The sequence below is a fragment of the Pelophylax lessonae genome, assembly GCF_965119305.1.
Source record: "Pelophylax lessonae genome assembly, chromosome: 4".
Classification (NCBI taxonomy): domain Eukaryota; kingdom Metazoa; phylum Chordata; class Amphibia; order Anura; family Ranidae; genus Pelophylax; species Pelophylax lessonae.
The window spans coordinates 27,348,679-27,372,164 of record NC_138771.1 but is presented as its reverse complement, the minus strand read 5'-3'; the positions used below and the strand labels follow the sequence as shown (position 1 = coordinate 27,372,164).

Here is a 23,486-nt window from a genome sequence, read left to right as displayed (position 1 = left end):
TGTTTACATCAGCCGTCCGTCCTTCTCCGTCAGCGGGGAGAGATCGCCAGTGTCAGGCGGCAATTGGAGCTGTCTGACACTTGCACTGGCCTCCCAGCTGACGATCGGGGGGGGGGGGGGGGGGAGTGCGAATGAGGAGACCGCAGAGTCACCATCTGGAGGGACGGGAGGAGCGAGTAGCTCCTGTTGGAATGCTGTAAAGCGATTGTCTTAAAGGAAAAGTGTGAGTGCAATTCCAATGTACTGTGTTGTTGTCCTTTATTAAAGCGTTATTGCCCGAGGTTGCGTGCGCTTTTCTTTACAGATTTGAACTGGATAGAACTGAAAATTGGTCCATGCTATTTTGCCTTCCTCTGGATCAACTGGGTACAGGATTGTGTATTAGGAGGTTTTTTTATTTTATTTCTTTTGTTTTATGTGTGTATTGGTTGAACTGCATGGACTTGTGTCTTTTTTTTAATATGAGTAAGGGCTCTTTCACACGGAGCGGACCGCATTGCGATCCGCTCCGGCACTTTTTTTTTTTTCACGGAGCGGATGACACTTGTCTCATCCGCTCCGTATGTCCGCATATCATCCCATCCGTTTGCGGATGATATACAGACATAATGTATATCTATGGGATTGCGGATGTCAGCGGATGACACCGCTGACATCCGATTTTCCTTCCTTTCCGTTTTTTGAATGGAGGAAAAATAGGGTTCTGTTCCGTTCCAAAAAACGGAACAGAACTGAAAGGACGCAAATCGGATGTCAGAGGATGGTATTCCGCTGACATCCGCAATGCCATAGAATTACATTATGTCCGTAAATCATCCGCAAAAAAATAGGATGATTTGCGGACATACGGAGCGCCCGTGTGAAAGGGCCCTATCTATGTAAACTAATAAAAAAAAAAAAAGAAGATCATCAACATGTGTTGTGTAAAGATACACTCACGGTGGGTTGTCACATTTTCTTTGCCGGAAGCGTGCTCCAGTTCCGCAGGTTCGGCTGCACATGCTCCAGGAGCTCCAGGCGCTCCAGTCTCCATCCACATGCTGAGGGATTGGGGTCTTGCTTACGCATTCTCCGGCTCGGCACCACTGCAATACAAACTCCCAGAACTTAGAATTGAAGATTTTAATCCACTGTCACAGTGTTTTGTAAGGAACAGCTAGCACAAGAAACTTTCATTTTTTATATCGAAATTTTGTACGAAAATGGTGCTTTTGCCATTTTGCCGATAAAGAAAAAAAATGCTGATAATGGCACCGAAAACGCACATGATTTTGCCATGATACTACTAAGATTTTACTGTGCTGGTGGTGTGTTTTTCTTAGGTCATGTGACTCAAAAACCGCATCAAAAACGCAACACAGGTGCGTTGTTGATGCATTCTTGCTACGTTTTCAATGCATTTCAACAGGGAGGTACGGAGGTGCAGACTACCTCCCACTGGGGGTTGGGGGTGCTGACAGCCAGGGGGAAGCTGCAACTCAGGGCATCCCAGGACGTTTGCGTCCCAGCAAGATGGTCCACTCGCGGCCTCGTCCATCTCCAAACTAGGCAGAAACAAACTGAAGGCTATAGCAGAATGTGTGGGGTTATGCCTGCAGAGACAGCCCCGTAGGCGTGGTAAAGCATTTTCCTGCCTAGTGTCCTACTCCTGTAGGGAGGCAGCATAACCCAATGTTCCATTAACCACTTTAAGACAGGAAGATTTTTCTGCTTAATCACCAGGCCCTATTTTGCGATTGGGCACTGCATGATTTTAACGGACAATTACGCTGTCGTGCGACACTATACCCAAATAAAATTGACATAATTTTTTCCCCACAAATAGAGCTTTCTTTTGGTGGTATGTGATCACCTGTGCAATTTTTATTTTTTGCGCTATAAACAAAAAAAGAGCGACAGTTTTGAAAAAAAAAAAAAAAACGATATTTTTCACATTCTGCTATATAACATTCCCAAAAAAAAAATGTTAAAATCAAAATTATTTAACATTTTAGGCCAATTTGTTTTCTGCTACATATTTTTGGTAAAAAAAAAAAAAAATCGCAATAAGCGTATTTTGATCGGTTTGCGCAAAAGTTATTGCGCTTACTAACTATGGGAAAGATTTATGTCATTTTCATTGTTTTTTTTACTAGTAATGGCGGCAATCTGAGATATTTAGCGGGACTGCGACATTGCGGAGGACAGATCAGACCTATAACTGACATTTTTGACACTTTTGGGGGGACCAGTGACATTACTACAGTAATCAGTGCTATACATATGCACGGTTACTGTAATAATGACACTGGCAGGGAAGGGGTTAACCCTGTGGGTGATCAAGGGGTTAAATGTAAGCATAGGGGAGTGATTCTAACTGTGGGGGGGTTGGGCTTGTGAGATGACCATAGAGACATATGATCCTATATACCATATTGCATGGTCTCTGTGATCATCTCAGGGAGAAGGACGGACGGCTGTGTTTACATCAGCCGTCCGTCCTTCTCTGTCAGCGGGGGGAGACTGCGAGTGGCTGGCGGCCATCGGAGCCACCTGTCACTCGCGCCAGCTTCCCCGCTGACGAGCGTGGGCGGGAGCGCGCCGCCGCCGGCGCGCGATCGCACCCTAGCTCCTCCTAGGCGAGCGACTTACATGCACGGGACTTTGCCTGGGAGAGCCAGCCTGCCGCAGTACATCAGCGGCAGCTGGACGTAAAGTGGTTAAGGATCTAGAATATCCAGTCCGAAACCCAGCCGGCTGTTGCTTGTAGTTCTCCAGGAACTCTAACTAAAAGAAATGAATCACAAAAAAAAGGTTTGCAAAAATAAACAGCTAAGACCGAAGTCCCAGCAGGGAACTAGGTCCTACTCCAAACTAGGCAGAAATAAACTGAAGGCTATAGCAGAGTGTGTGGGGTTATGCCTGCAGAGACAGCCCCATAGGCGTGGTAAAGCATTTTCCGGCCTAGTGTCCTACTCCTGTAGGGGGGCAGCATAACCCAATGGTCAAGAAGATATGGAGCTGCGTCTGTCAATGAACAATAGAGGAAAAAAAAAAAAGTAAAGCGCCCCGTCCCTCCGAGCTCGCGTGCAGAAGCAAATGCATATGCAAGTCCCACCCACAAATGTAAACGGTGTTCAAATCACACATGTGCGGTATCGCCGCGATTATTAGAGCGAGAGCAATAATTCTAGCCCTAGACCTCCTCTGTAACTCTAAACTGGTAACCTGTAGACATTTTTAAAGAGTCACCTATGGAGATTGTTTGTCGCCATTCCACGAGCGGGCGCAATTTTGAAGCCATGACATGTTGGGTATCTATTTGACTGGCATAACATGATCTTTCACAATATATAAAAAAAAAAAAAAAAGTGTGCTAACTTTACTGTTTCCTTTTTTAAAAAATCAGGGAATTTTATTTTTTCCAAAAAAAACTGCGTTTGGAAGACCGCCACAAAATACGTGACAAAAAATATTGCAACTACTGCCCTTTTATTCTCGAGTCTTTTCCCCGCTGAGGATCGGGGGCGGAAGCACGCCGCCGCCGGCGCACGCTCGCCCCCTAGCTCCTGCCAGGCAAATGACGTACCGATACGTGGTTTTGCCTGGGAGAGCCCGCTTGCCGACGTATATACACAGTAAACGGTCGGCAAGTGGTTAAAGGAAGTTGAAAAATAACAGACCTATGCTGGCCATACACTATACGAAAAATCGTTCAAATTCATTTTCGAAAAAACGAACACTCGGTCATGAGAGCAGATGAAGGTGCCATGATGTAATGACCGATAAATCGCTCAATGGAAATAAATAAATACATTTTTTGTTCCTTTTCTCACATACACCGAGTGCAAACAGTTTGGACGAGAAAAATGTTAACCTTTCAATTTATCGTTCGTTCGGCAGAATATTTCAAAACCTGTCCATTTTTGTGGCTCAAAAACTTCACAACCGATTACCGATTTGTGCCCATTACCTGGCCAAAAAACGAAAGAACTGTCCAAATGATCGAATTTTCGACTGATTTTTTGTACAGTGTATGGCCAGCATTACTGGCCGGATCACCAGGTACAAAAAGCCTAAAAAAAGAAAACGAATGCAGCCATCACGTCAAAGAATTGGTAAGCTGCTAAATATATAATAGTTGTGTTAAATACAGCTTTGACAGTTCTTCTGCTCACCTTGTCTGCTCCACATTCTGTGCCATCCAAAGGCGGATCCAATTTGGTTTTACAAGAGGCATCTCCTTCTACGAGACACCACAAGCCAGCGCACATCAAATGCTGAAAATAAAGGAGACACACACACAGTTCTCATTAATGCGGCTACATTTTGATTTTGATCCACATACAACTATATTTCCTAAAACAAATACAGCAACTACTACTATTAGGTCCCTTTCACATGGGCGGTTGTCCAGTTAGCAGGGATCGGAGCAGAACAGAAGAGATTCCACTTTTGTGACATCCCTGTCCATTCATGCTTTTTCTGCATGCAAATACTGGAGCTTTCCTATGGGTGACCGTATGTAAACAGACTTGAGATCATTTAAATAAGACCACCTCCAATCCTTCAACTGTAGGTCCAACAAACCGAAAAGGACGCAGATCTTTTCCCATTTTTTAGTGGACCTAAACAGGCTCGGAGGTAATCGGATATAAACAGACATGTTCGTTTACATCCACCTGCCCATTGATTTTTATAACGCTTTCAATCAGGTTCACCTGAAAAAATGGCATTAAAATCAAACAATTGCTACTACAACTGTTCAGAATCCCCCAGAGATCTGGCACCCGCTGTTCCCCTGACAGCGGCAGTTCAGAGCCACGGGAAGTCTTCTCCTCTGCCCTGGTCAAATGACACAGCTGAAGGGAGGGCTTCCCCTCACTCTGAACTGCCATTGCATCTCGCTTAGTGAGTGAGCTTAAAAGGGGAGGAAATCTGTACTGAGGGAGAAGGCATGTACTTAGAGGGGGAGGTCTGTACTGGGGGGGGGGGTTGTACTGCGGGGGGAGTTATGTACTGCGATGGGAGGTCTGTACTGAGCAGGGGGGGGTCTGTAGTGAGGGGGGGGAAGGACTGCACTGAGAGGGGAAGGTCTGTAATGAGGGGGGGGGGAGGTCTGTACCGAGGGGGGAAGGTCTGCACCGAGGGGGGAAGGTCTGCACCAAGGGGGGAAGGTCTGCACCAAGGGGGGAAGGTCTGCACCAAGGGGGGAAGGTCTGCACCGAGGGGGGAAGGTCTGCACCGAGGGGGGAAGGTCTGCACCGAGGGGGGGGAGGTCTGCACCGAGGGGGGGGAGGTCTGCACCGAGGGGGGGGAGGTCTGCACCGAGGGGGGGAGGTCTGTACTGAGGGGGGAAGTCTGTACTGAGGGGGGGAGGTCTGTACTGAGGGGGGGGAGGTCTGTACTGAGGGGGGAAGTCTGTACTGAGGGGGGGAGGTCTGTACTGAGGGGGGGGAGGTCTGTTCTGAGGGGGGGAGGTCTGTACTGGGGGGGAAGGTCTGTACTGAGAGGGGGAAGGTCTGTACTAAGAGGGGGAAGGTCTGTACTGAGAGGGGGAAGGTCTGTACTGAGAGGGGGAAGGTCTGTACTGAGAGGGGGAAGGTCTGTACTGAGAGGGGGAAGGTCTGTACTGAGAGGGAAGGTCTGTACTGAGGGGGGAACGTCTGTACTGAGGGGGGAACGTCTGTACTGAGGGGGGAGTGGTCTATCCTGGGGGGGGGGGGTTGAAGAGGGGTAGGGGTCTGTACGGAGTAGTCCGTGCTGGTCAGGGGATCTGTAAGAAGCAAGCCTGTAATGTGGTGTCTGATAGATATAGATATATATATATATTTTAATAATGTTAAGAATGTTTACAATTATTTTATTTTACAATTCTTTTAAATTATATATTACAATGTTTAATTATTTTTTTTCAGAATTCATTTTTTTACAGGACAGGGAAGTCTGCAGCTCTCTGGGAGGGGGGACGGCTCATTAAAAGGGGGGGGGGGCACACTGGGGTCAGAAGCAGGCAGAACAGGGGGGGGAGAAGCAATTACAGGGACGATGTCCTGTGTCTCTCTCCCTGCAGCAGCTGAAAGCTAATTGGTCCCCTGGCCGACCACACCGATTCCCAATGCTGTTGGGGCCCCCCTGTGTGCCGAGGACTGGTGGTCCCCCCCCCTATCAGCGGCCCTGAGAGCACCCAGGAGGATCCCCATGCAAACTGACAGAGAAAAATCAAACCGAGCAGATCAGAAGTGTACTCACTGTTGAAGAATTCTATTGTCTACTGATCAGCTGTTACATTCAACCAAACCTGCATTCCCTTACCTCCATATTTTTGCAGAACGTGGCATTACTGCCAAAAAGGATCTGGCATTGCTCGCTGGCACTATAATGCATCCCGGGCAGTTTGTGGGGAAGCCTGACAGCATGGTGACTGCGAGGGTCTGTCACCAGCAGACAAGAGCTCACCTTGGACCTGTGTAGAGTTCAAACAACAGCCTAAGGGCTCAGAGCAATACGACAAAGAACGGACTTTCAACGCTGAAAAATTCAGAAATGCATTCCACACATGCTAAATTCAGATATAAAAGTGCTTTAAAGCGGTATCAACCCTAAAACAAAAATATAATATATAGCAGCTTACCAATCCTTAAATGTGATGGATTTTTTAGGTCCCCCCCCCCCTTTATAATAATCTGGTGATGCGGCCAGTAACACTTCCTGTCTTGGGGTTCACCACTCTGGATGGAGGAGCAATGGAGACACCCTTGGACAGCAGCATTGTCAGTCTGGGGGGGAGGGGAGCGTTAGATGGACTAGCACAGGGCTTGACAAATTAGCTTTAAACAGGAAGAAAACCCTCACCAAAAAAATGAAAAAAAAAAAAATCCCTGTAAGACAAAGGCATAATGAGCTAGTGTGCATCGCATACTAGCTCATTACGATATACTTACCTTAGAACGAACCTTAGAACGAACGGGTCAACATGTTCGGCCGCCCTGCTTCCTGGTTCGCGTCCTCCGGCCATCTGATTGGCCGGAGGCGCAATTACATCTCTCCCACGCATGCACACAGGAGCTGCCGTTCACGGCACAGGGCTCTGAAGGAACGGCACGGCATGATGACGTCATTGGCTGCATTAAAAGTAAATATTTCCTAAATGTTGCAAGTTTAGGAGATATTTACAGTACATAGGTAAGACGTATTAAAGGCTTACCGATAGGTACAAGTTCTAAGAGAGGGTTTACAACCTCTTTAAATCGAAGAGTCAGTTAAAAATGTTAGTAGCCGTTTTTTTTGTAACTATAAAATCTTACGGATTTAAGAAGTCCCTGAAGGTGACTTACCCTTTAACCATTTCACAACTAGAGCTGTTTTTTGCACACTTTTAAAAAAATTATTTTAGGCCTGAAGATTACATAAAACCCCCAAACATTATATACACTGCTCAAAATTAAAGGAACATTTTAAAAAACACATCAGATCTTAACGGGGAAAAATATCATGCTGGATATCTATACTGGTATGGTGGTATGGACTGGGTAATGTGTAAGGATCTATACTGGTATGGACTGGGTAATGTGTAAGGATCTATACTGGTATGGACTGGGTAATGTGTAAGGATCTATACTGGTATGGACTGGGTAATGTGTTAGGATCTATACTGGTATGGACTGGGTAATGTGTTAGGATCTGTACTGGTATGGACTAGGTAATGTGCTAGGATCTATACTGGTATGGACTGGGCAATGTGTTAGGATCTATACTGGTATGGACTGGGCAATGTGTTAGGATCTATACTGGTATGGACTGGGTAATGTGTTAGGATCTATACTGGTATGGACTGGGTAATGTGCTAGGAGCTATACTGGTATGGACTGGGCAATGTGTTAGGATCTATACTGGTATGGACTGGGCAATGTGTTAGGATCTATACTGGTATGGACTGGGTAATGTGTTAGGATCTATACTGGTATGGACTGGGTAATGTGTTAGGAAGGAAAGGATGCCACATCATTTGATGGAAATGTAAATTCTCACCCTACAGAGGGCTGAATTCAAAGACACCCCGAAAATCAAAGTGAAAAAATGATGCAGCAGGGTAGTCCATTTTGCCGAAATTTCATTGCAGCAACTCAAAATGGTCCTCAGTAGGTTGTATGGCCCCCACGTGCTTTGTATGCATGCCTGACAACGTCCTCGCATGCTCCTAATGAGACGACAGATGGTGTCCCTCCCAGATCTGGACCAGGGCATCACTGAGCTCCTGAACAGACTGAGGTGCAACCTGGTGGCGTCGGATGGACAGAAACAATGTCCAAGAGGTGTTCTATTGGATTTAGGTCAGGCGAGAGTGGGGGCCATTCAATGGTATCAATTCCTTCATCCTCCAGGAACTGGCTGCATACTCTTCGCACATGAGGCCGGGTATTGTCGTCCACCAGGAGAAACCCAGGACCCACTACACCAGCGTAGGGTCTGACAATGGGTCCAAGCATTTTAGCGGGACTGTGACATTGCGGCGGACAGATCTAACATTTTTGACACTTTTGGGGGGACCAGTGACATTACTACAGTAATCAGTAATAAAAATATGCACTGTTACTGTAACAATGACACTGGCAGGGAAGGGGTTAACCTAGGGGTGATCAAAGGGTTAAGTGTGAGCCTAGGGGGTGTTTTCTAACTGTATTGGGGAGGGACTTGTGAAATGACCATAGAGACCTGTGTTCCTATATAGAAGGATCTCAGGCGCTCTGTGATCATTTCAGAGAGAACAACGGTCAGCTGCGTTTACAACAGCTGACCGGTGTTCTCTCTCAGCGGGGAGCAATCGCAGGTGCCCGGTGGCAATCACGTCCACCGGCTCCGGGAGTCAGCATCCCAGCTGGCTAGTGGGGACGCGAGCATGCCCCCTGCTGCCTAGTGGGGGCGGAAGCGCGTTTGCCCCCAGCACCGTACCCATGAATCGACGTACGCATACGTCGATTTGCGCAGCCGAGCCAGCCTGCCGCAGTATATATGCGGTGGTCGGTCGGCCGGCCGGCAAGCAGTTAAAAAAAAATGTTTTAATTACTTAACTTTTTCTTTTCTATCACATAGGGGACAAAAAGTGTGATGATTTTTTATTTTTTTTGGGTGACAGGTTTAATGGGACATCCAGGGTCTCCCCCTGTATGCCACTAAATGCAATACAATGCACATCGCACTGCATTACATTCCTTCCCAGCCTTATAGGCCAGGGAAACTGTGAACAGGGACCCGGAAATGACGCCACATGTCACTTCCGGGTTAACAACTAGAAAAGGAACGGGAAGGGGGGGGGGGGGGGAGAGGATCTTCTCCTTCCACCCCCATTTCTCTAGCCAACAGCACCCGCTAAGCCTGTCCTTGGCTCGCAGATGGGTAAGCAATGCCAGGCATACATAGCATGGTGGCATGCGACGGTTGTGCGGCATTCAGGTGGCAACCCAGGGGTTTGTCGAGCTGTAGACTAGCAGATTTAGAAGAACTTAACTAGCAAATCAAAAGGTGAAAATAAAGGGGGAAAAAAAGCTTAAAAAAGAAAAATGCAAAGTCATCTATTCTAAAGAATTGATAAGCTGCAATATAAACATTTATTGTTTCGGGGTTTATTACGGCTTTAATATTATTTGATTTAGGAAAGGTTTATTATTATTATTATTCTTGCTGCTCTGATTAGGATATAACTGGCCACTTACTTCAGGAAGTTCTCCAGCTCATCACGACTGCAGGTTGACCAGGAGAGGTCACTGGGACTGCGGCCTTTTACCCACTCTCCGGACATGATATGTGAACGGCCTGCACAGGCTGGATGGTCGTCGTCATGGCTCATTCCCATGCTGCAGGATAAAGAATATTAACACACTTGATTTTTTTGCATTGATATATACAGTAAACCGGTGTATAAAAAATAGCCAAAAAAAAAAAAAACACACCTGAACTGAAAATGGTGGCAGACAGGAAAGGAGGAGATAATTAAGTTAAAAGGGTAACTCCACTCTCATGGAAATAAAAAAATACAGCAAATAATAAAATATAGCATATACAATTGCTACACGAGCCATATCGTTATTTAAAAATAAATAAAAAATGACCTTTCCTTCCAAATTCTCACGCACATGGGCTTGCTGGCTCCACTTTCAAACGACGGAAGCATATAATCGACTAAGGAACATGCTGTTACTTGCTTAGCTGAAAAGTCTTTTCTGGTACAGACCCAAAGGATCTTGCTCCCCCCTGACCCCCATTGTTTTGAGGGTCAGGCCCAGAGGACCCATGCCAGAGAGGTCCTTTCACTCTTCCCCTCCCTTCCTCTAAACCTTTGAGCTATCAAGGGAAAACAAAATTACCTTTCCTTTAAGCTTCAATCGCTGTCATGTCTGTAAAATTCAATGCAATGTGGCAACCTGGAGGCATACTCTACACCAGTTGTCTCCAAACTTTGCTGGCTTTTATCTGGCCCTTGGAGCACTGTTTCATTCACTGAAATCAACAATGGGGTATAATTCCCCCACACTGACCCCAATTGGAGAGGTAGAATGCCTCCCAATGACACCAACAAGATGGCACAATTCCTCCCAATGACACCAACAATTGGGCTAAATATAACCAATGATGGGGAAAAATTCCTCCCAATGTCAACAACTACATGGCACAATTCCTCCCAATGACACCAAGAAGATGGCACAATTCCTCTCAATGACACCAACAATTGGGCTAAATATAACCAATGATGGGGAAAAATTCCTCCCAATGTCAACAACTACATGGCACAATTCCTCCCAATGACACCAAGGAGATGGCACAATGACACCAATGGTGGGGCACAATTCCTCCAAAGGACTTCAATGAGATGCCACAATTCCTCCCAAAGATACCAACAACTGGGTCCAGTGACACCAAAGGTGGGGCACAATTTCTCCCAATGATACCAAAAAGATGGTACAATTCCTCCCAATGAGACCAACAATGGGGCCCAATAACACCAATGATGGGGCACAATTTCTCCTACTGACACCAACAAAGGGGCACAATTCCTCTCAATCACACCAACTGTTGGCACCCAATGATACCAACGAGGGGGCATTATTTTTTCCCACTGGGGTCAGGACCTTTTCTACTCCTACTAGCCAAAGTCTGAAGGACAGTTAACTGGCCCCTTGTTTAGAAAGTTTGGAGACCCTTACTCTACACCACTGGTGTACACAATGGCCCCAAAAATGTAATTTCCTGCTTGTATGAAGAACTCTGCACTAAAACACAAGTCAGGTTTTAGGCATCCTCTGCAACAATAAATTCAATTTTTGGTGAGACACTCCCCAAGGTTTAATCACATCTAAAGGAATGCAGACCCTGCAACTTTTATAATTAGAACCCTAAAAATGCATCAGCTGATGACAACACATGGTCCAAAACCAGCTATTCCTTCAGAGCAGAAACCGGTAGAAATCGGCAACAACATTTGTTCAGATCCTTGCAATGCACATATTTGAATAGAATGAAAAAAAAAAAAACAGCAAAAAAACAAAAAAGTTTTTGATCACTTTATGTATCAGCTACAGAAGAAGCAATAAAAACCTGACAGTGTTCCTAAACCCCTGGCAAACAAAACAAAAAAAAAAAAAAAAACAGCTTTGACTGGAGTTTGGTTTTAAAAAGAGAAAAATGCATTCATTGTTATTTATTGTAAAAGAATACATAGGGGAGTATTTAATTGTATTGTAACTCTACTGATTGCCCTAACATTGTAAAGTGCTGTGCAAACTATTGGCACAATACAAATCCTGTATAATAATTATTTATAAAGCAATGATATAATGCATTCTCTGCATTAAAGTAAAACATGTCCCTGTAATTATATCACCGCCCTATACTTTCCTGAGCCTGACCTCAATCCAGCACTGTGCCTGTCTACAGCAGCTCTTTCCGCTCATAGGTGGCAAAAGGAGCCATTGGCTCTTTCCGCTGTCAATCAAATGGGGGCTGGGCCAAGCTGCACTGTCTGTGTCTATGGACACAAGCACCTCAGCTCTGGATCGAGTCCACAGATCTACCCCCATGGGAAACGGCTTCCAATGGGGGCGCAACAAGAGGAGCAGCAGAGAGTACCAGCGGAGGACCCCGGAAGAGGAGGGTCTGGGTCACCCTGTGCAAAACCATTAAACAGGGTAGGTAGGTATGACATTTTGGTTTTTTATATAAAATTGAAGCTTTACAATCACTTTAAGACATTCACCAAACATGCACTTTAACCACTTAAGCCCCGGAAGATTTTACCCCCTTCCTGACCAGGGGGTATTTTGCGATTCGGCACTGCGTGACTTTAACGGACAATTGCGCGGTCGTGCGACGCTGTACCTAAACTAATTTGGCGTCCTTTTTTTCCCACAAACAGAGCTTTCTTTTGGTGGTATTTGATCACCTGTGCGATTTTTTGATCACGCGCTATAAACAAAAAAAGAGCGTCAATTTTGCAAAAATAGCAATATTTTTCACATTTTTTTATATGAAATTTCCCCAAAAAAAAATGTAAAAATCAAAATTTTTTAACATTTTCGGCCAATTTGTTTTATGCTACCTATGTTTGGTAAAAAAAAAAAATTGCAAAAAGCGTATTTTAAATGGTTTGCGCAAAAGTTATCGCGTTTACTAACAAAGGGAAAGATTTTTGTCATTTTTGTTGTTTTTTTTTTTTAACGCGTAATGGCGCCGATCTGCGATTTTTTTTGCGGTACTGTGACATTGGGGCGGACAGATCGGACCCTTGACTGACATTTGTGACACTTTTGGGGTTACCAGTGACATTTCTACAGTAATCAGTGCTATATATATGCACTGTTACTATAAAAATACACTGGTAGTGAAGGGGTTAACTTTATTTGGAAGGGAGGGGCTGTGTGTATCCCTAGGGGCGTGCTTTCTACTGTGATTGGCTGTGGCTTGAGCTGTAAGGACACTGATCAACGGATCTACATACTAGATCCGTGTGATCAGTGTCTTTACAGCGAGGAGAATGACAGGTGGCTTGTTTACACAAGCTGCCTGACATTCTCCCTCTCCCCCGCCGATCGCCGAGTGACCGGCGGACATCGGGTCCGCTGGTCACACGCGCGGGGGGGGGGGGTCCGTGACCACGCGGGAGCGCGCCTCCGGCGGCGCGCGCTCGCTCCCTAGACCCTCACAAGCTAGTGACGTAGCCCTACGTCACTTTGCCTGTGAGGGGCTGACTGCCGACGTAGATCGGCGTTAGGCAGTCGGCAAGTGGTTAAGACATTCACTAAACGCTACAGAAGAATCATCCATGTCCATGTGCTCTAAATGACAGTGATTGATTCTCCATCAAAGAATGGAGCAAATTTAGCAAATTGGATCACGCTTTGCTGGGGTTTTTCTGCCTTCCTCTGGATCAACTGCGGGTATAGGATTGTGTATATTGGATTGTATGGTTGGGTTTTCATTACTGTTTATTTTTTTGTTTATTGGTTGAGCCAGATGGACTTGTGTCTTTTTTCAACCTGACTAACTACATGTAAAGAATGTTTAGTGAAAGCAACATTCACTCCTTTATAAATAGACCCAATCATTTTATTTGTATTGTAAGTTGGAAAAGCCTGCTCTATCACCTAGAAACATTTGATATGACTGTAATCCTATAAAATCAGATATCACGTACGATAATAGGCATTATATGGTAGCCGCCGGTGGAGCAGGAACTATCTGGCCAATGGAAAGCGGAGCTTCCGTCTCTTTCATGAACGTAACCAATAAAAAGGTGACACTGACTGCGCTGGTTTTAAGACACAATATGCAGATTGCTAAAACAGGCAAATAAGCAGATTTTTTTGCCCATGCCTTGAATAGTCATCCTGCTTTGCGTTGTTTGTGTCACTGTAAAATACAGATTTTCTGGCTCAGGGTCCTATCACTGGACATCTGGGAATATCAAGATATCTGACTTTGCATCTCACACTTGACCCGTGTATAAAAGTTGACTTTCAGGATCCAGAGCCTTACATATCCAACACTAGCTGATGTTCATAGCTCTATTTCAGGGGTATCAGGTTCACCTGGTTACACTCTGCAAAGAAATATAACGGCATTTTTGCATAATTTTACGGTGCTGTAAATTAGCCATGGCAGGTGCTATCATCATAAATTCCTGCCAGATGTTTGTGGTAAAGCATAGCAGAGGAGTTATAGCCACTGGCTTGAGTGTTACTGGGAATTTTAGTTTCCTCTAAATCATGGGTGTCCAACCTTTTGGCTTCTCTGGGCCACATTGAGTGTAGAGAAATTGTCTCGGGCCGCATATAAAATATATACTATAGTTAAGGTATATAAGTAATAAAATGCCGCTGCGCCCTTCCCGTGCTGTCTCGCCCCCCCCCCCCCCCAGCACTAATTTAACACAACTAGTGGATGATCCCCTCTAAGGCTGCCTCTGTGGCCATGCCCCCGACTCGACTTCCTTCCTCCCCAGCAAAAAAATAAAAAATTTCAGGGGGCAGTGGGCCGCATGCGGCCCCCAGGCCGCAGGTTAGACATGCCTGCTCTAAATTTTAGTCTCATCTGACCACCTTAAAACGCATCTTGAAGATTCTGAGGCCACATGGAAAAAGGTGTTCTGGTCAGATGAGACTAAAATTGAACTATTTGTCCTCAACACCAAAGAATATTTCTGGCGGAAATCCAATCCAATATAATATATATATATATATATATATATATATATATAATATAAATATATAATATAATATAATATATAATAATATATAATTCCAATACAGCTCCCCATCCAAATAACACCATTCCTACAGTAAAGCATGGAGGTGGTATCCTGTTATGGGGGGGGGGGGGGGGGGGGTGGTAATATCCGGTTATGGGGGTGTTTCTCTGCAGCAGGCACTGGAGCACTTGTCAGGATAGAAGGTAAAATGGATGGGGAAAAATACCGGCAAATTCTTGAGGAAAATCTGCTGCCCTTTACCAGAAAGTTTTCAATCAGAAGAAGAAAAACATGACAATGATCCAAAGCACACAGCAAAAATGAGCACTCGGTTCTCTTCAGGAAGACCCCAAACAATGTATTCTTGGGATCTTGTGCGACCTCTCAGTGGACGACATTACCGGGCAGGCCATAGGAAGAGCACGGTTTCAAGCCCGCAAACTGATCCTGAGACACTGGACTTACCCTGACCCTCCCACGGTGGGAGAATGGATAACCCAGATGGGAGATACCCTACGGTTAGAAAAACATATTTGGCAGCACCGGGGCTGTCCGGCCAAGATTGAGAAATTATGGCAACTTTGGTTCGATACACCGGGACGGAACTAGTCGTGAACCGTCTCATGCCGACCTAGGGAGGTATACATACGGGTGCTCATTACTGGTATATAGATGGGAGGCTCCAAAAATACATTTATTTTAGACATTGCGTCAGTCGAGTTAGGCTGGTGGAAATGTACATTGTAAATTCTGATTGCTGTGTCCTACTCTATGTCTTTCTTTGTATACATAGTTACATAGTTAGTGAGGTTGAAAAAAGACACCAGTCCATCCAGTTCAACCTATGATGTGTGTGTGTGTTTGCTGTTAACCGTACATTGTATACCCCTGTATGTTGTGGTCTTTAAGGTGCCCATCTAATAGTTTTTTGAAACTATCAATGCTCCCTGCTGATACCACTGTTTGCGGAAGAGAATTCCACATCCTTACTGCTCTTACAGTGAAGAACCCCCTGCGTATTTTAAGGTTAAACCGCCTTTCCTCTAGTTTTAGTGAGTGGCCACATGTCTTATTGTATTTCCTTTCTCTGAATAGGTTATTCCATATGCTAGGGTCACCAGTACAATATTTGTACATTGATATCATATCCCCCCTCAATCGTCTCTTCTCCAGAGAGAATAGGTTCAGTGCTTGTAGTCTTTCCTCATAGCTGATGTCCTCCATTCCCCTAATTATTTTTGTTGCCCTTCTCTGGACTTTCTCCAGTTCCAGCACATCCTTCCTGAGGACCGGTGCCCAGAACTGGACAGCATACTCCAGATGTGGCCGGACCAGAGTCTTGTAGAGTGGGAGAATAATCTCTTTATTTCTGGAGTGAATCCCCTTTTTTATACATCCCAGTATTCTATAGGCTTTACACTCTGCGTTTGGAGAGTGGTGCATGTACCACCTATTGTTATTGACCTGTAGTGGATGTTAAACCTAATAAACTTTTGTTTCTGATAAAAAAAAAATGAGCACACAGTGGTTGAAGGAGAAAAAGGAGAATGTCTCTGCATGGCCTAGTCAGAGCCCAGACTTAAACCGCATTGAAAATCTGTGGAATGACTTGAAGGCTGCAGTCCACAAACGGTCAACATTAAAATTAACTGAACTTGAGTAGTCCTGTAAAGAAAATATTGCAAAGTCTAAATGTGCAAAGTTAGTAGAGACAAATCCCAACAGACTAAAGACTGTAATTAAAGCAAAAGGTGGTTCAACAAAAAATTGACATAAAAGAGTGATCCTTTTTACAACTCAGTGATTCGGTTTTTGAATCTTTTTATTTTTTTCTGACATGTTGGTGTTATATCTTTAACTTGGATGTTATAAGTTGGACTGAGTAAATACAGCTGGATAAAACAAAAACTGTGTCTGTCTTCATTTCAGGCTGCAAAGAAACAAAAAGTGATAATTTTAAAGGGAGGGATTCTTTTTCATACCCACTGTACATTTCTAAAGCCAAAACTTTTAGGGTTAAAAGCATTTTGTTTTTATTTTTTTGTCTGTGTTCCTGGACATGAATCCATCCTCTCTATGTAGTTGATTTACTAAATACAAATAGAATGTCCACTTTTCAAGGGGATTTCCCCCACGGCTTACTGAATGAAGAAATATTTCCCTTTTCAAAGAATACCCAATCACACGCAAGAAAAAAAAAAAAGCTCACTTCATTCACTAAGCTCTCGGGAAAATTCCCTTGTGAAGTGCAACTTAAGGCTCCATGTACACGGGACGTTGTTAAAAGTCCCTTTGAATGCTGGAATTTTTAGGACGTTTGAAACGTCCGTTCAGTCGCGTTTGTACCCGCGTTTAGCGGGCGTTTAGGGGCATTTGCGTTTAGAACCGTTCCTAGAGGTCAAAAAAATTATTCCCCTTTAAAATGGAAAAACGCGAACGCTAAACGCGGGTCATCGCGTTCGGACGCGTTCAGACGCGTTTGAAACGCCGGGAAACACACGTTCGAACGCAAATAATTGCGTTCTAAAAAAAGTCCCTGAACGCAACTGCCTGCAAATGACTGTAAACGACCCTGTGTACATGGACAGATAAGATAAAATGTAGATGGGTTCAGGGGCTTCTGAAAAAAACGCCCAACTGCTCCTAAACGGCCATTTCCAGCGTCCCGTGTACATGGAGCCTTATAAAGTAAACAGTCTATCATGATCCCCTGATGACGTCAGCGCGTCTGACGAAACGTGCGTCGGGAACGTGAGACCGTGGAGTTCCGGGTTGGTGATACGCAGGAAGAGAGGAGCGTCCCGTACACCGAACCCATGCTGCATTTACCCCATGAAGGCATTCTGTATATGATGTTTGAGTAAGTGCATTTCTATTAATAAACCCCTTAAATAGAACATACTACACTATCGGAGTTTCCTTATCTTTTTCTCCATACCATACCACCCTGGAAATACTTGGAGTTCCTTGTGCGAGCTGAGCCTTATTAAGGGACCTGAAGGATAGCTTGGAGGCATTTGTGGACATTATATGCTGTTTTAGACCCCCTGTAATTAAGGGGTCCACCAGCTTCGGTAAGAAGTATTTACCCTGAGCACTGGGTGGAGAAAGTCCCTATGGTGGAGGTCCCTCACTTGAAGCTAAAGTGATTTTCAGTCATTGCTGAGAGATCCGTATTGCACTGGGCACTTTAAGGATTGTTGATATATTTCACTAAGGACTTTTCACAACATATATATTTATTTATTTATTCACTAGTATATATATTTATTATTTATATGTTTATGCACACAAGCACTTTTTTGGTTGTGTTTTAAGTGTTTAAGCGCAATATTTTTACCCTTTTCACTAAACAGTCTATTTGCCTTTACTAAATTAGGGCCCCATGTGTTCTGTATACAAGTATTGGGACAACCAACATTGTACAGTTTCCACCGAAACATGGAATAAAGGGGGACCCTTCCAATGGGTACAATACATCTGTTCCAGGGACAGCTGTTTAAGAGGGAATTCCCCCCCAGTACCAGGACAAGGTCATCCAGTGCCCAGGGCAAGGATGCCAAACTGCGCACTCCTTCCCTTAGGTTTAGGTTCAAGGTGCCCCCCATCCCTGCAATAAACCATTGCACCCAGAGCAACCCCCCCTCCTGCCCACCTCTTGTCCCGGCCCCGATTCCCCCTCACTTTTGAGATTGCCACTCACTTTCCTGTTGAGTTTAGCCACTTCCTACTGTATCCAAATAAAAAACAAAAAACAAACAAAAAAAAAAAGTATGGTATTGCTTTGGGGATATCATGCCATACGAATCTACAACATGGTTTACAGCACCTGAATCAAGAGGGACCCTTCCAATGGGTACAATACATCTGTTCCAGGGACAGCTGTTTAAGAGGGAATTAATCCTCACTTTTGAGATTGTCACTCACTTTCCTGTTGAGTTTAGTCAAATAAATATAAAAAAAAAAATTGTATGGCATGGCTTTGGGGATGCATCTACAACATGATCTACAGCACTTGAATCAAGGGGGACCCTTCCAATGGGTACAATACATCTGTTCCAGGGACAGTTTTTTAAGAGGGAAATCCCCCTCACGTTTGAGATTGCTACTTACTTTCCTGTTGAGTTTAGTCACTTTCTACTGTATCCAAAAAAAAAAAAAAAAAAAAAACAACGTATGGTATTGCTTTGGGGATGCCATACCATACGAATCTACAACATGGTCTACAGCACCTGTTTAAACCGTGTGAATGCCAGCAATTCACTTTTGGAAGGGTTGTTAAATCTTTTCGGACATTCCGATTCACCGATTTCAAAATGTATTTGCCAACTTTTACACCCAGCAAATTTCTAGTATGTGTACAACCAGTGCATCTTACAGCTCTCTCTTGGCATACTTATTCATTTTTATAAATCATCGTAGCTAAATTCAACAAGTAAATAGGAAATTATAAACATTGCCCATTGGAAACACAGGAAACACATGGTGCCGTACGGAGGAGTTGATGCCCCCCATCTGCATCCTGAGTCCCCAGTGGAGCCCTCAGCGGAGGTCATAGCGGATTGATCTTATTGAGCATATCTACCTTGCCCATCGTTTATCTGGAGTCGGTAAGGGTATTCATTATCGGTGTTGCCCTCTCTGGATTGCATGGTTGAGATCCCCTATCTATTTTTATGCTCTTTACATGTGTCTTTTTGGTAAGCGGCAGTCCTATTGGGGGAGGTGTCTGATTTACCTTGTTTGGCTATTACTTTTTCACACTCTGGTAAGAAGTACCTATTGAGTTCTAGTGGTGATTGAATCTTTCTACCTATATTCACGCCTACTCACTAGATCCATCCTCCAGCACTTGAACCTTGGCGTTCCCAATCACTTTGGGTGTTGTCTTTCCATTTCGTTATTTTGGTTTTACGCTATGGCGTTTTGTATTTTTGTATTCCATATGCTATCATCCTACTGAGGAGATCTACGTGGGAACTGCGAGGTCCACTCCCTGAGGACATCTGGATTTGTTGTCACTTTTGGCTTTCACATATTTTGTTTCCGGTAAGCGGTACCTGCACAGTTACTTCCCTTCACGTTTCCAATATTGGGCATTTATACGGACATTTCTATACCATATAAATTATATTATATGTTTCATTTTTAGCACAACTTATTTATAACATTGCCAATTATCGCCTTATGGTCAAACCCTTCCTCGCAAGAACTACTTTCTGTTCCAAACACGCAATGCTGGTCTTCGTATGGTTTACAATTTCCTTGTCCCCTAACCACCTTCCAAGAACTTATTCCATCCTCTAAATTACAGGAGGAATTTAGCCTACCCTCTAAATGTCTACTATCATCAACTTGGCCACACAGCCCAACTCCAATTCGGTACACACAACAACCCTGGTAACATCTACCCTTTTGAATCTCGCAATATTTATTAAAGTTTTCTTTTGGTTTACAGAGTACAGAAATAGACAATTAGAAAAGGCATACAAAATAGCAGTTAAACAAATTTCTTTTAGATCGGAAATGTTCACATGTATCACAAAAACACCTACATATCACTATGTGAGATACTCATCACCACTTTTGAACAGCTCTTGAGTAGGCCAGATACCTCTAAACTAGTCTCCACATTGTCAGGACCCGGTACTGAACCTGCGACCTCTGCTGTGTCAGGCAATGTTTTCTTCTTGCTGAGCTACCGGAGATGCTGGACAGCAACCTGTCTGATCTATTGGACAATCCTGCCTTGTTCCCTCTTTCTGCTGAACTGTAAACTCCTTGCTCCTCCCATGAACTTCCTATTTAAGCCATGTCTTTGCACTGTTTGCCAGGTTATTGTGCTCCAGCCAATATCTGGCTCTCATCACTACTGCTGCTGTCTGTATCTTCACTACCACTTTGGCTTGTTCCTCTACTACGGTTTTTCTTAATCCAAACCTGTGACCACTAGTTACCAGATTAGGCTTCTGTTTGATCCCTACCTGCTATATCCGCTACTGAACCCCGGCTTGTTAACCTCCTGGTAGGATGATCCTGAGGACCGCGAAAAGGTACCAAACCACAGCAAAACCCATCTCAATTATCAGGAGCTCTGGTGAATACCGGTTTGTGCTTAGCAGGTCACCACCAGGGTGACCTGCTGCTGCAAATATACAGCTGGTCAGTGGGAGCCTCTTTACTGCTGTAGCTACTGGCCTCTGAGCCTGACCCCTGACCGTGACAGACATATATATTTTTACCCTCAGTAACACCTCTAGGATCAGTTACCAACAGGCAGAAAAATAAGTGGTCCTAGAGGGCTCAGTAATCTCCTCTGGGGACAAGCTAATGCAGTTGACATGATTCCCTCATGCCCATTGTGTCCATAATTCTATCATGACCACTATAACCCAGCTAGACTCCACAAAATGGTTCAAAGTGAGTCTACACTCCTCCCCAGCCTGTGTTCAGGGATGTGGATAAGCTGCTAATTTCTTTCATTGTCTTTGGACTTGTCAATATGTCCAATATGTTTGGTTAAAGTTAAGTCCTGGACTTCCCACCCTAAAAACTGCCTTTTAGATATTATTGCATGCACTTTTATTTTTATACTAAGAAGTTCATTCTTCTAATGTGGAAAGAACTCTTCCCCCCCCCTCCCCCTCCACTGATGCTTAGAAAAATCTGATTAATACCCCTCTACAAAGTTACTTTTGGAAAATGGAAGAAGCCTCAGCTTTTTGATAGTTTGGGGACCATGGGTCACATCATACACATTACTTTGAACCAGGTTTCTGAGCCAACTCTACATATGTTCTCCTTAACCCTAATCTCGGAATACCGTTTTTGCTACATATTCTGTTTGTCTTGATTTACTAGTATCCAGTGGCGGCCCATCCATTGGGGGCGCCGCCCCCCCTATCCATGCGTCCAGCCCCCTAATCTACATGCAGGGCGCTGGATACATGGATTCCAATGGGGTTTTTTTTTTTTAACCATGTGATTAGAGCCAGAGGCTCTAATGGGCTTCAAAAAAGAGTGGGCTCGGCTCTGCACCCTGAGTCTACCCAGTTGTGTGACAATAATGAATATTCGCTATTACCACACTGATTCTCCTCCCAGCCAATCAGGAAGCGGGTCCTGAGACCCGTTGCCCGATTGTCCGAAAGGAGTGGCCATGCTATTGGCTAAGGAGGAGGGAGGAGATGCAGGGGAAGCTGCCGCTGCCGGCCCTCCACGTCAGTCCAGGGTGAGTGAGCCGGTGACTGACGGGGGAGGGGAGGGGGGTGGGTGTTATGGTGTGCAAGCTTCTGTGGTCTGGGGGGGGTGGGTGTTATGGTGTATGAGCTGGTGTGGTCCGGGGGGGTATGGTGTGGTCAGTCTTCCGCCCCCCCTCCCCGCCGGCCCATGGAGCACCAGACACCACTGCTAATATCTGCTCCGGTACAATGAGACATGAGAGACTGTTAAGTCCGTTGTACATATTATTGTTGTGGTCTTACACCAGGGTTGTTAAACCTTTTGATGAGCGAGGGCCACTTAGAGTAATTTGGTAACCCAATGCAGGCCACAACTATGGGGTTTTACCACCCCCATACCGAAAATGTAAATGAGCCCTTACTGTCCTGAGCCCCTGATAAGGCTAGTTTTTTTATTGATGTGCTGCGGTTTACTCACACTGTGAGTGCAGAGCAGTGCACCTGCGGCTTTTCTGCAGGATAGCTGAACTGAGCCATAGCCTTCTATTACATCTTGCATATGCGGTGCACTTTCGGAAAGCAGGAGTTTTGGTGCACTTTCTGAAAGCACACCACAATTCCTGCTTTTAGAAAGTGCACCACAGGATTTTATACCCACAGGATAGAATGGAAGTCTATGGCCCAGTGCAGTTAACCTGCAGGAAAGCCACAGGTGCAGCACAGTGATCAGTGTGAAAGCAGCCTAATAACACTTTTAAAAACTGCTAATATGCCAATTGCAAAAGTGCAATGTATGTAATACACTGATCTTTTCCTCTTTCAGCTTTGATGGCATTTCTTTCCAGTACTGATGGGCTCGGGCGTGTTCGGATGGAGCCTGCCAGGAAGCCCTCACTGCACACTGCCAATCATAGGCAGTGAGGCATTTCCTGACCGGCAGCTGCACATACACACGCTGCCTGTGATTGGCTGGGTGCAGTGCCGGCTTCCTGGCGGGCTCGATCCGACCACGCCCGAAAACCCCATAACTACTCTCCGTGCTGTTACAGAGGTCCCAGGCAAAGTGCACTTGGTATCCCTTCGCCTGCGACAGGTGCTGGTGGTACAGAGGAAGCATCAGCTTATGTGGCTCCTGTTCCCTCCATAGCTGCTTGCCTTCTCTGGTGCCGGGGCTGGCTTTATGCACTCTGATGCTCTAGGATGGAGAGTTGGCAACCCATTGATCGTGAGCTTGGCGACCCGTCATCCCAGAACATGGGCATGTGCTTGGAGGTCACGGGCACCCGGTCTTCTACAGACTAAAAAGGAAAAAAAATCAATATCCTTTAAAAAAAAAATGGGCAATTGACTTATTTTTTTATATTTTATATTATATTTAACTTTTTTTGAATGTCTCCAAACAACAAATGTTGTCTTAGACTAAGATTTGAAGTTAATGTTGAGAGAAAGAGTGTAGAAGAAAAGCATAGTCATCTGTAGTCTCCTTTTTACAACTTGCTGCCTCTTTCTGTGCAGAACGTGGACGCCATGTGACCCCACTCATCCATGCAATCAGGTGGTAAAAAAAAAAATGTCTATGTGGGTAG

At 44.7% G+C, this 23,486-nt stretch overlaps 1 protein-coding gene across 1 annotated transcript in view; it reads right to left on the bottom strand.

The window, feature by feature from the left end:
* ADAMTS17 (ADAM metallopeptidase with thrombospondin type 1 motif 17) overlaps positions 1-23,486 on the bottom strand; it is a 540,263-nt gene that overhangs the window by 227,097 nt on the left and 289,680 nt on the right. The window contains exons 9-12 of the mRNA XM_082253049.1: positions 9,693-9,833; positions 6,295-6,445; positions 4,158-4,259; positions 940-1,085 (exon numbers count right to left, since the gene is read on the bottom strand). Of these exons, the coding sequence (XP_082109175.1) occupies positions 940-1,085; positions 4,158-4,259; positions 6,295-6,445; positions 9,693-9,833 (540 nt within the window). The remainder of the gene's footprint in view (positions 1-939; positions 1,086-4,157; positions 4,260-6,294; positions 6,446-9,692; positions 9,834-23,486) is intronic.